Source organism: Olea europaea, unplaced genomic scaffold (assembly GCF_002742605.1).
Source record: "Olea europaea var. sylvestris unplaced genomic scaffold, O_europaea_v1 scaffold1716, whole genome shotgun sequence".
Classification (NCBI taxonomy): Eukaryota; Viridiplantae; Streptophyta; class Magnoliopsida; order Lamiales; family Oleaceae; genus Olea; species Olea europaea.
The window spans coordinates 17,843-31,291 of NW_019234857.1; the positions used below are offsets into that span (position 1 = coordinate 17,843).

The 13,449-nt window shown below is 34.1% G+C and overlaps 2 protein-coding genes across 4 annotated transcripts; one reads left to right on the plus strand and one right to left on the minus strand.

Moving 5' to 3' along the window:
- The first annotated feature begins 7,169 nt into the window (after window positions 1-7,169).
- On the plus strand, window positions 7,170-9,738 carry LOC111377758 (replication protein A 70 kDa DNA-binding subunit E-like). Of its 3 annotated transcripts, none has more exons than XM_023000882.1 (2): window positions 7,170-7,521; window positions 8,000-9,738. In XM_023000882.1, exons 1-2 carry the CDS (start codon window positions 7,235-7,237, stop codon window positions 9,564-9,566), a joined length of 1,854 nt encoding a protein of 617 aa, XP_022856650.1. In that variant the 5' UTR covers window positions 7,170-7,234; the 3' UTR covers window positions 9,567-9,738. The 3 variants fall into 3 exon arrangements, with proteins under 3 accessions (XP_022856650.1, XP_022856651.1, XP_022856652.1); XM_023000883.1 differs by having other exon boundaries at window positions 8,003-9,738; XM_023000884.1 differs by having other exon boundaries at window positions 7,170-7,491; window positions 8,003-9,738.
- A 1,500-nt stretch (window positions 9,739-11,238) lies between these two features.
- On the minus strand, window positions 11,239-13,374 carry LOC111377760 (50S ribosomal protein L24-like). Its single transcript, XM_023000885.1, has 3 exons — window positions 12,494-13,374; window positions 12,278-12,414; window positions 11,239-11,499 (listed from the first exon to the last, which is right to left on the minus strand). The coding sequence occupies exons 1-3, from the start codon at window positions 12,628-12,630 to the stop codon at window positions 11,417-11,419; spliced, it is 357 nt and encodes a 118-aa protein (XP_022856653.1). The 5' UTR covers window positions 12,631-13,374; the 3' UTR covers window positions 11,239-11,416.
- Between the last annotated feature and the right edge of the window lie 75 nt (window positions 13,375-13,449).

Genomic DNA, 13,449 nt, shown 5'->3' on the forward strand with positions numbered 1-13,449 from the left:
ATATAAATCGCGACACGCCGATGCGAAACCGTCGACCCAACCCAGGGGCGCTCTACCTCTACAAGAGACCGTCGACCCCCTGGGGTGCTCTACCTCTACAAGAGATCATCAACCCTCGGGGTGTTCTATCTCTATGTGAGATCATCGACCCCTCGGGATGCTCTACCTCTACAAGAGATCATCGACCCCCCAGGGCGCTCTACCTCTATGCAAGACCAATGATCGGCATGTGATTACTTATAACGCCATCTCAACACTTAGTCTCAAAATCTCTGATGAATTAATAATGTTACACGGCGGTCACCACGAGCACCACCTCCCGGGGTAGTTAAAACTCCCCACCCCGAACGTGGGGATAATGGGAAGGACAACGTGGGACACCTGGCACCACAACCACCCGGCTCCCGCTCAACTTCCGACGTCAATAATACCTCCTAAGGGCAACATGTATGATTTGATTGCACATTTTTTAGCCTTCTGAATTCCAAACTTATTTTCTCTTAACGCGCCTACTAATTTTCACATCGGAGGTAAAACGGGGGAGAAAGCCCCGCCCTCAATTTTCAGGTTACACTCGCCCATCAGAGCAGCTGAAACGCTAAAGGCCGCCAGGCAGATCAGGAGGCATTATTCCACCACCATTTCAGTTAGTGTCATCCAGGGGAGCTGAAGTCGTTAACTCATAAACGAGATGTATACTATAAACAAACAAGCTCGTTTTAATAGGATAGTATTAGAATGGTGAGGGAGCATTCTTCCAGTGTGATTCCGACTTCAATGGCCGTGTTGTGAATCTGCCATGATAAAAGCATCTAATGTCGATACACGTGCATCAATTAAATACACCAGAATTTCAAGAGATGATCATTTCTATACATTTGAGATGTTTAGATTTGTGCATCAATCATCAGTTCAAACAATCATCTACTGGAAATTGGCACGTGTTTGGCTGAGCTCAAAAGTTAGAAAGTGAAATCACATAAACTTATCGGTAAAAGAAATAACTCCATCGATCATGTTTGGCAAAACAAGAGACCTCAAAGTAAGTTTGACTTAGTTTTAAGCATAATCAACCAATGCTCTATGCTTTGTTCCCAATAAATTTGGGGTCGGTTGTCTAATCTATCGTCACAATTTTATTGCTCCGGAAAGATCCAACTATTGAAAGTCAATTAGGAAAAAAATAAAAAATTACGAGTTGCAACTCTTTTATTTTTCTAATGCAGAAATTAATTTTAACTCTAATTTATAATTGATGGATTTAAAAAATAACAAATGATTCCATTTTTAATTCTTCTTAAAATAAGGAAAAAAGTTTAAAAATTCATATAAATTTCTTAAATTTTCGAGGTTTGAAAATTTTCAAATTTGTCTCCAAAATTACCAAAATCTCATCGGATGCCTCTAACCTCAAATATTATCTGAAGATCATCTTTAAGACTATACCTTAAGTTTTCAAATCATAAATATGCAACTTTTTAAATTACAATTTAGTCCCTAATATTTCAAACATTGCAACTAAGTCCCATAATGCTTTCCATTCATCAACTGACACATATTGTTAGCCATAACTCATAAGTCCATCATACCCTTAGTTAAACATATTGTTTCTGAAATTTTCACATTGGTCCCTAAAATAATAAAAAGAGTTCAACTTGGTCCTAGAATTCACAAACTTTACACTTAAGCCACATAGAAAATTTCGAGGTACTACGAAAATTCAAACAAAAATCAAGTGATTTAGATGATTTATCCAAACAATATTAATAATCGTGCACCTCTTTAGCAATAAATGTCAATAACATCATAGGTTGTAATGGAGTTTTCGTCATCACTGATGGGCTTCCTTCAGTATAACTAACTAAATATTAATTATTTCTATATTTTTCATAAGGTACCAATGATTAACCTCAAATATCCTTTTATATATCACCATGGTCTACTCTAATTATTATTTTTATTTATTGATTTAAGTTCTTTTTGCTAAATTAAATTTATTAAACTATTTATGTTTTGAATATTACAAAACGAAAAGCTTGTAATCTTGAATTACTTTTTAATTGTAATTTAACTACAAATATTAATCTCTTGAACTAATAGAGGAAGCTTTCCGAGAATAAAGATAAAATATATATATATATATTGAGCAAATCATTCCTGAAATATATATATATATATATATATATATATATTGAGCAAATCATTCCTGAAAAAATTCTATCAATGATAGCCAACAGTATTAAGATAGAAGAATGAATCCTTCTCATGATTGTATGAAATTATCCACAATGATATACTCAATAATCACCGAAGCAATTCAATCATCAATTATTGTTGTTTATAATATTAGTTACAAATCAGTTACTTTCCAATTGTAATTTTATCCCCATTTTCCTTCGGTGTGTTTATTTCTAATTTTCTTATTTTGCTACTAAAAATTTGTGATTGTAATATTTATTTATTTTTTACTTTATTTAGTAATATTTTTAATCTATAAACTATATTTATTAATTGTTTCTAATTATTAATGATTGAAAATTTTGTCAAAAGTTTTAATATTTAACAGCCTTGCAAATATAGCTTCAGACAATTGCCTAATCATAACGGGCTTGTTTGGAAGCGATTTTTTCATCCAAAAAATTGATTTTTTGACCGTTATTTTACTATTCTAGTCGTCATATTTGACGTCTTCTCTCACATGTGGACCCCACTTTTCTCTTAATAGTCAAAAAATCAATTCTCAAAATCACTCCCAAACAGGCTCCTAGATTGGCGGTTGAGTCGACTTTATCAGGAGAATAATGAAATGACATAAATAAAAAATAAATAAATAAGAAAGATTGTAAATGGTAAGTTTATTTATGAATGACAACTATACCCTACAACCCTATAAATTATTACCGTTGTATCACTGATTCTTCTCTATAAATATAGATCTTTAATTCTTAATAAAATATACAAGTCTATTAATTTTTATTTTCTCTTCTCTTTCTCTCTCTTTTCATAATAAGTTATTAACAGGATAATTTAATCTTTCAAAGTTCAGTGAATATAGTAATTTTTTATAAGTACAAATATTTATCATGTGTATCAAAATTAATTTGGTGACATGTGAATTTTTCTACATACATATGCATCAAAATGCTGCTACTGCTCTTCTTCTTTCCATTTTTGTTTAGGAAATTCTATTACGCATTATGCTAACATCATAGTTTTCCTATTATAATTGGTTTATGGCCAAAACCTAATTTTTCAGTTTAACTATTTTGATAGTGAAATTGAACTTTCACAATACATTGAGATGGAAAATAAAGAATGTTGAAATCTGCAGGACCTCTCATACAATATAATTACCATAGTAGAGTTTAACTACCATGTTTGGGGTGAATTCGTATGGTTCCTCTACACCGAAGACACCAGAATATCGAACCACGAATGAACAAGGCACAAGAGAAAAAAGTCTATTGGCTAGTGATTGTTAGACCCTAATTTTTGATTAGAGGGGACACCAAAGATCTCTGTCCTTTCATTTGTAGAGTGAACACTTCTCAAAAAGAATTATTTGTTCATAAATCTACATAAATAGAAAAAGTTTTAAAACATTTTTTAATAAATAATGCACATCCATTGGCATCACCTATGATTGTTCGATCATTTGACATGAAAAATGATTCATTTTGTTCACTTGAAGATGGAGAAAATGTTATTGATCCTGAAGTACCAAATCATAATACAATTGAAATATTAACTTATCTTGTAAATTACACTCGATCCGACATAACTTTTTCTGTGAATCTCATTGCAAGATCTATCTACCCCAACTCCGAAGCATTGGAATTGTGTTAAAACATATTTTCGTTACCTAAAGGTACTGCTAATTTGGGATTATCATATTTTCAAAAGTCAGGATCTGCTTTAGTGATATATGCAGACACGGGTTATCTTTCTGATCCACATAAAACTAAATCACAAACATGATATATGTTTACAAGTGGAGGAATAGTTATATAATGGAGATCTTGAAGCAATCTTTGACATCAACATTCTCAAATCATTATAAAATTAGGGTTCGTTTAATTGCATTTATTTTCCATGAAAAATATCGATTTTATTCGCAAATTACAACTTGGAGTGTTTGATTGATATTTCTGTCATTGAAAATATTTTTCAACTTTTGAAAATAAGCTTAATTTTTTTTTTTTTTTTTTAAGGAAGATATTTTCTTTGGAAGTAGTAGGTTTTTGACTTCCTCAAAACAAGAAAATATTTTATTTTCTATGTGATATTTACATGTCAATCAAACACACTTTTATTGCAATTCATGAAGCAGGCCGATAATGTGTGTGGTTGAGGACAATGACCCATTATATCCAAGCATTATGCAGGTTAATTTCAATAAATGATAGTCCAACAGTTTTGTATGAAGACAATGCAATTTGTATTTCACAACTTAATAGATGCTATATTAAAAGTGACATGACGAAGTATATTTTTCTAAAATTCTTTCATACACATGAGCTACAGAAGAATGGTGGCATCGATAGTTAAAAAATTCTCTCAAGTGACAATGCGATCGATTTATTCACAAAGCACTATCCACATTTACATTCAAGAAATTGGAATGCATCGATTCAAATATTTTCAGTGATCAACATTAGGGGGGAGTAGTTGTACTCTTTTTTTCTTCGCTTAGGTTTTATCCCACTGGACTTTTCTCGCAAGATTTTAATGAAACGACATTTATTAATAATACTCCAAAATAATTGCACTTGTTTTTCTTTTCTTTTCAAACAGTTCGTTTTATGATTATTCTTTTCCTCCCAAAAAATAACACTTGTTTAAAGAGTGTTGGACGACAAACACACACTAATACGTCAATTCAGGTTCAATTATTTAATGATTTTCTCGAGAAGTTTGAGAAATTGAAACAAAATAAAAATAAAATAGAATTATACCAAAAAAAGAGAGGCCGTGCATAGATGGAATGTTATGAAATTAACTCAATTAGTACTTTTCATTTGTCTTTTTTATCAAATTCGGACAATGATGATATATATATATATATATATATATATATATATCAAAAAGCTCTTCTACAAAAAACATAAGATCTAACATATGGATTATAATGTTTTTCTATACATGATTACACTGCTTACTTACCTATATGTAGTCGCTTCATTAATTACACTGGATAAATTTATAGCCTAATCAAATATGTGGGGAAAATGAAAAAAAGAGGGAAGAGAAACTTCATTTAGTTTTTTCTTTTTCTATTCTCCATATTAAACCAAGCAACTTGTGATCAACCAATCGAATATCATCAAATTCCAATAAGTAATTAACACATAATCAAAGTTACTTGAAATCTTCTAAATTAAATAAACATTAAACCTAAATTACCTCGTTCATCCTAACAACAAATTATTTAGCTGCTCATTATCGCGGAATTAAACAATATAAGAATTAAAAATATCAACCAATTTAAGAAAAGAATTCAAGCTATTCTTGCTCTTTGCCACACAAATTTCAAGAATGTATCCTTCACATCTTTCTTGATAACTGTATATCTCACGATCAATTGATAAATTTAGCCTTGCGTATGTAATTATCTGTTTTGCCTTAAGAGTCTGTCTTCAATTCATCTCCCCGTAATTAGAATAAAAGAATTTTGTAAAGAATCAGTAATTGAATAGGATTAGGAAACCTGGATTCTTGCTGCATGAACAGCTGCGCGATCACAAATTTGATTTGAGTGCGATCATATGGTTAACAGAAATGCTCAATGCCTTAACCAAACAGCCCGTTACGATCACTTTGTTGCAAGGGCAAAATCTTTTCAAACTGTGCAATTTGGTCCTTGTTCCGTTTCTTGTTCAGCTCAAGTTCTCAAGTATTTGCAATTGAGGTCTTTCAACCTCCAAACTTAATACCTTGATCCTTGAATTCTAGATTTTGATCAACTTCCATCATTTTTGTTCAAACCCCGTTTGATTTCCATTCTTATAAGAATGATAATGAAAAATATAATCGTTATGAGACTCACACAAGAGAGAGGAAGTCAAATATGATGATTTGATGTGATGAATAACGGTTATATTTTTTATTTTTTTGGCTAAAGAATGGAAAACAAACGGGACCTCAAATCTCATTCTTTTCATCTTTTCTCGCCCAATACTAAATTTTAAAGCTCACTAATAGATTGTCAAACGGAAGTCGTCACTAGGTAAAAGATGTACAAATAATGAAAAAAAGATAAGAATACAATAAAAAAAAGTCAATGACTTAAATGTGACAAGGAAAAGAAGTGTAAATTTATTTATACGATATGTGAAATGTGATTACACACTATATATATGGTGTATTTTTTAAATTTTTCAAGAAAATATATTAGTGTCATTAGTATGTTTTAAAATCTTTAAATTTGATGAAGAAGTGATCTTCCTTAAGAAAAAGTTCTAGCTCTATCATCGGTGAAATTTAACGTACTTCTTCGATAGAAAATGTGAGTCGGATTACAGAAACTCAAAAAAAAATAATAATAATAATAATATATATATATAAGATTAAGAAAATTGCAAAAATATATAAAGATCAATTTATCCCATACGCTCAAATTCCACATTATTGTTACTTTAGCTTATTTATAAAGTCGTCTAGTTACTTTTACTTTTTGAAAAAAAAAATTATTTTTAAAGTCTAAAGTCCAACAATGTGGCCCACATGCATATACAAACCTACATTTAGCTTCTCCAGGAAGCATAACCATTAACCATCCAACTAAGGAAGTGAAAATGTTCCACAAATCCATATTAATTATTTTTTTATTTTATTTAATTCTTTTAAAAAATGCATGTTAAAATTTAAAAATTAATATAAGTAAATAATAAATAAAAGATTCATTAACTAATCATAAAAATAATGTTACTTGTAACATAGAGAAATTAAATTATGATTTACATAATTTAGTGAGATATAATTAGATCAAAATTTCTTTAATTAAATGAAAAAAAAAATTGAACCGCGGTTCACTGGGTAAAAATGAACGGTAACTTTCTTTTCCCGCTCTTTCAGTAAAGTGAACACACATTACAGAATCACTTTTCCTCCTCAATTTCCTAGCATTTGGATTTCAATTTCTTAGTTTTACACAACATTGTCCCCTTTTTTCTCTCAAAATTTGACTGTAGAACAAGAAGAAGAAATCCGGAAATTCTAAACCATATTTCAAAAAATGCCTCAGAACAATTTGACGGAAGGTGCAATACCGATGCTATTTACCGATGATGCGCCGAAGACTGGTGTAAAACCGGTACTACAAGTGGCAGAGATAACGCTTTTAAAAACACGGAACCAGAACAGTAATATTGAGCGGTACCGAATATGGTTGTCGGACGGGATGTTTTATCAGCAAGGCATGCTGGATCAGCAGCTCAACGATCTGGTTCGATCCGAAAAGATCCAGAAGGGTTCCATTGTGCAGCTGAACAAGTTTGTGCTTGACTTCATTAAGAACTGCTTGTGAGTTCCCAAAATCGAGTCATTTTTCTAGAAAGTAAAATGGAGTGATTGCAGCTAAAAGTTACCAGTCATTTGTAGGTTTTGAGTGTACCAGTTTCCTAACAATTGAGTAACTTACATTATTTGAACGGTAAACTATTTAAAAAATATTCGAAAATGCATAAGTGAACCAAATAATGTGGCCTTCAATAATCTAATTTTAACAAATTTATTAGGAATAGCAGCATGAACATGCATCATAAGTTACTTCCTCTCCAGATGAAATGATTTTGAATTCTAATCTATTGTGACCAAACAAATTTAATTGTTGTTATTTGATCCCTTTCTATAATTTTCTTTTTCAATTCTTGTATCTAATGGTTGTACGAAACTTCATGGAGGATATGACGTTTCTCTCTCTCTCGCGTTTTAGATTTAGCCGTTTTCCTGCACTTCCTCATGGTTGTAAATTTACTTTTACACTTTGGCTTAATTTAAGCAGGATTATACTCATTTTTGACCTGGACGTGTTACTTGAAAAATGTGAATGCATCGGTGAACCGACGTTATTCAAGACTGAGGGAAATAACTATTCAATGACAAGAACATTTGTGCCAGTTCAGACGGAAATTATTAATCCTCATTTGGGTGCAGCTGGTTCAGTGATGGACGCTTCATGGCCAAATGTAGCTAGTGGAGTTCATGTACGATCTAGTGGAATGGTTGCTGAGAGACGGCCTATTGCTCAAAATCAGCAATTTCATTTTTGCGCCTTAAGTGAACTTGAAGGCACGGAGAACAGTAGTATTGTGGATGTGATTGGTGTGGTTTCATCTGTCAGCCCATCGAGCTCAGTAAAGACAAAAAGAGGTATCGAAACTCCTCTAAGAACACTTCAGTTGAACGATATGTCTGGCAGGAGCGTTGAACTAACTTTGTGGAACAATTTCTGCAATATAGAAGGCCAAATACTTCAAACATTTTGTGATTCTAGGGAGTTTCCAGTTTTGGCAGTCAAATCTTGTAGAGTGAGAGATTTCTACGGGAAAGTAGTATGGACCATACCTACTAGCCAGCTTTTTATAGAGCCAGATTTGCCCGAGGCACACAACCTCAAAGCATGGTTTGACAATGAAGGAAAGAACGTCAATTCTATATCAATCTCCAGATATACAAATATGGTCCAGTCAGATGTGCGAAAAACTATATCGCAGATAAAAGATGAAAGATTAGGTACATCTGAGAAGCCAGATTGGGTTACAGTGTGCGCGACTCTTGCACTCGTGGAAGTGGACAACTTTTTTTACACTGCATGTCCCATCTGCATCAAGAAGGTTACAGATTATGGGGACGGGAAATGGCGATGTGATAGGTGCAATCAGTTGGTTGATGAATGTGATTATAGGTATATCCTCCGGATGAAAATCCAGGATCAAACTGGCTTCATGTGGATTACTGCATTTCAGGAAAGTGGGGAGGAATTTTTGGGTAGATCAGCACAAGATTTGTACTGCCTCAAGTATGAAGAACAAGATGACGAAACTTTTTCAGAAGTAATGCGTAATGTTCTTTATGCAAAATATCTATTTACGTTGAAAGTAAAAGAAGAGACATTTAACAACGAAAAGCGCATAAAGTACGCACTAGAGAAAGCAGAGAAGGTAAATCTTGACTCAATAGCTAAGTTCAAGATGGAGGTCACAGGTTCCCTACATCTGGAGAGTAGAGAATATGCAGCTCCTATTATGAACCATAGTCGAAATACTGCCAATATGGATAGAGAATCAGGTGTACCGAGTCAGCCAGGTTCATATTGTGATCAGTACATTGGTTCTAGACTTCCTATGACTGGCTCGACTAGCACGTATATGAGTTGTAAACTCTGTGGTGGTGCAGGTCATGGCCCTGAGAATTGTCCAAGTCCGAGCATTGTGAATGGTCTTTATCGAGGTAGTTTTGGCTACGGGACATCGCCTTGGGTAACTGGCAGTGGCGAGACCCTCAAATGCTTCAAGTGCCATCTGTTTGGGCACTGGGCAAGGGACTGTCCTGGCTTTTTACAGTAGGCTCCAAGAGTTGGTGTTTGGTGTGTTGCTTTTATTTAGTGTTTATGTGTGTGTGATCATGAGAGCATGGTAGGGATTCAGAATGTGTGATGGAGGTATCGTGAGCAGTATCAAGATACTTGCTTTTATTGTATTTGACTGATTATAAACAGTTTATAAATATTAGCCAAACATGGACTATGATAGCTCCTGTTGCTGAAACCTTGACCCACGTTTCCCACTCCCGACCCTATTTGCGTATGGAAGATGATATTTAACTACATAAATGAGTTCCGTTTCTTACACCTCAAACTTTAAAATGAGGTGACTAAAGTAGTTTTAGAACAAAAATAAACAAGCCCATGTAGAAGATGAAACTATGAAAAAGAGGAACCGATAGGCATCAAAGAAATAGCAAGAAACAATGTAGTATATACGAAGAAATAAATGAAGGAAGATGCTCACCTCTCCATGCTGACTAGAAACTTAGGCCGTGGTTGGTTTGCCGTTTTCGGCCCATTTTCTATTTTTCGTTTTCGAAAATACAGAAAATGCGTTTGGTCCGTCATTTTCGAAAACGCAGTTAAAATTTATAACTGAAAACGCAAAACGACTTTTTAACGTTTTCAGCATTAGCAGTTATAAATGTCGAAAACGCTTAAAACGCGGAAAACAGACTATTTTCAGGAAAAACTAAAAATTGTTTTGAAAATGAAAATGGAAACCAACCGTCCCATTATTTTTTATTTTTTGATATCCAAATATCCACTTTACAGTGACTAAATCCTGGAATCTACACCTTGACCCCTCAAGCTGCAGACAGGTTAAACCGCAGGTTATGCCCTAAACTGACCAGTGCTCAAGAACCCCCCAACTGATCTATCTAATTGCCAAGCAAGTCGTTTTCCCATCTTTGCACCTTGCCTTCCAGTAGAGCTCCTGCCTTCCAGAATAAATTCTGACTTCCAGGAGAATATCTGCCTTCTAAGAACCTTCCAGGAATCGAACTCACGACCTCTGATCTGCCAGTTTTGAAACGCCCTCATCTTTGCCAGTTGAGGTGTGCCCTAGGGGGCAAAAGGTTGAACCCCAACTTTTAGGGTCCCCCACGGCCCCTGTCTTGGAGCATCGTAAGGGAGGTAAATCGCAGGTTATGCCTCCAAGGGTACAGGGTGGAAGGCTGCTTGTACACTTGCATTTACACAAGAACCAAATTCATATTTCAGGATTCGAACTCTTGACACAGTAACCTCAAGCAAAACTGGATTTCTGCACCCTCCCCTTATTTTCTTATTCAAACTTACAGTGGAATATCTAATTTCTAGAACCTTTCCATTAATTCTCACAATTCAACTTATTTATACTTGTTCGACAGCCTATATATATCTACAGTATTAAAAAAGAAGAAGAATTAAGATCTTGCCCTTGTTACCCTACAATTTTATCCAATATTGCATGCTGATAAAAAAACCAGCTAAGTCGTAGTCGAATCCAGACTCCCATCACAAATCACATCCTCATCGAAATTTTTTTCCTTTTTATTCAGGTAGATGAAAATCAATTTCCACACAACATACATCAGCTAAAGCCTAGATGCAATTTGTTCCCATGAAAATATGATTAAAAAACTTGTTAGCATGCCTAATAAATTTCTAATAGGAGGACTTCATAAACTTCTACAACGCAACACACGAATGTAGCAACAAAAATAATCCATTTCAATCATAAAAGTGACAATCGCGAGTGATAAAATGATCAGGCGGGCAGTAACTTGTAAACAGCAGATCCCTCAGTTTACATTTTCCTTCGTCTTTCAACATGTGCAAGGACTTTGCAACTCCCCCCCCACAAAAAAAAAAAAAAAAGGACTCCTAAAGATCTGGCATTCCCATTCCAGTTTTAGCGTCGTATGTCTTTTCCGAGACCAAATCCAATGGAGTGTCCTTGGGACCAACTGCACAAATAAATCGAATTAATTTAGACAATTCAGTAACTTCAAATAAAATCGACTTTGCATTTTGAACTCAACTGTCTTCAAGCCGAAATGTAAACAAAATTAACTTTCTAATGTCCAAGCAAAGAAAATAAATTTCAATGCCAAAAGTTATTTTCTGGATCAGCAGTTAGCAACTGTATTTAGGCAAAAGAGGTAATGAACTATAAGTCATGGATTTAAACCCTCGTAATTATGGCTTTATTTTAAATCCAGTCCCCGCCCCCCTCTCCAGCAGAGGATCACCCTAGATATAGAGAGAACAAGAATATGGATCTTAAGATTCCACATTTAGATTCTCTGTATGAGAAGCAAATCATGAGAAGGGTACGCAATCCTGTTAAACTTACCATTGTGTATTGAGGCTGTTCGTTCGGTTAAAACAGTCACGTTTTACAATGGTTGCCAAAATATTATGCAAGTTCACCTCAAATGAACTTAATCTTATAATAAAATTTGCTCACACCAAACAACTATAATCTTTGATGTATTAAATATTAACTAAATTAAGTAGCATCCCAATATTTGATATAGCGACCAAACATGCAAGTCATATCTAAACCTCACACTTGGAAAACTGGAGCTGATCTTCTAACAATCAAACGTGCTGTTTTATTCTTAAGAAAAAATGATCCATCTGCATTATGCAACTACAGACATCATGCTTTAGATAGATATAAGCATAATACATAAGCATGTGCACACACACTCAAGGGAACGTGGAATATTTGAACGTTACCAACTGTTGGCCTTGGTGTGGTCCTAATCTTCAAGATCTCTGGACGAGGAATGATAGAGCCTGAGGCACCGATACCTCTAGAAACTCTAACTTTGGTACCATCTTCTAAGTATCTGTATCCAACCTTGCAGGGCTTCCTGCAAAACCATATATGAGCCACTATTTGACAGAGACAAAACACAAGTACATCAGAACAATTAGACACCAACATCTTACCCTGTGACTGGATCTAAAACCTGAACATTTGAGACATGCAGTGGGGCTTCCACTGTAAAAATCCCACCTTCATGACCTTGCCCTTGCTTGATATGCTTCTTCACCTGCGGAAAGTAATTAACAAATAAGACAAGCATGAACAGAAATACAAGAGCAATGATCACTTAACAAGAATGGATACCGCCACATGATGACAAAACCAATGCACACTAGCATTTTTCATGACTCTTATGTGTTTTATTAAATTACCACAATATTAATTAATAAAGTGCCAAAATATTTTAGTAATAAAGAAGAAGGAACGGTATTGGAAATCCTAGGTGAAAGCAGAAGAACTGTGATTCTATTTTGCTAACAGAACTTTTCCCTATGCATACGGTCTTCGGTGAAGGTGGAATGAAAGGTAAACCTCATATGTAATAAAACTGCTAAACCATAAAAACAACTACCACCCCCTTCCCTTCGCCCTCTCTCCCCACCAAGTAAAAAAAGATAAAGGACATACAGAAATAAGGAAATCCTGTGAAGGGGTCTACATACAATACAATACCACGTGCTGAAAAATACAAGCCCTAATTTTGTTCCACCGATTGAAATTAATTAGCAGAATCAAATAAAAATACAAGATTCATAGAGGTTAGCCTCAATATAATACTACGTCTTTTTCCGCTGCTCTAGTAATTCACTACAATAAAAACAGGTATACAAGAAAAATTGCACACGTATCTTCTCTAACCTCCCCTTTTTCTATTTTATGATGGTAATTTAGAATCATGATGATGGCTCCCTATTTAGAAGACAAATCAAGGAAAAATCGATATTCATAAAAACTAAAATTTCTAAGACGAAATTAACAAGGACGCAAATTCTTAAAACCAATCCGCGTGCTACTCCGCGAAATGGCAATAATTAGGCCCAGCAAATTTATTTTTTATTTATTTATTTATTTATTTATT

Coding starts and splice junctions, on each gene's coding strand:
- LOC111377760 (XM_023000885.1), bottom strand. CDS start 12,630: ATGCTTGTCTTATTTGTTAATTACTTTCCGCAGGTGAAGAAGCATATC. Junction 12,415..12,493: donor GTTTTAGATCCAGTCACAGG/GTAAGATGTTGG, acceptor ATGGTTTTGCAG/GAAGCCCTGCAAGGTTGGAT. Junction 11,500..12,277: donor CACACCAAGGCCAACAGTTG/GTAACGTTCAAA, acceptor TTATTTGTGCAG/TTGGTCCCAAGGACACTCCA.
- LOC111377758 (XM_023000882.1), top strand. CDS start 7,235: ATGCCTCAGAACAATTTGACGGAAGGTGCAATACCGATGCTATTTACC. Junction 7,522..7,999: donor GACTTCATTAAGAACTGCTT/GTGAGTTCCCAA, acceptor GCTTAATTTAAG/CAGGATTATACTCATTTTTG.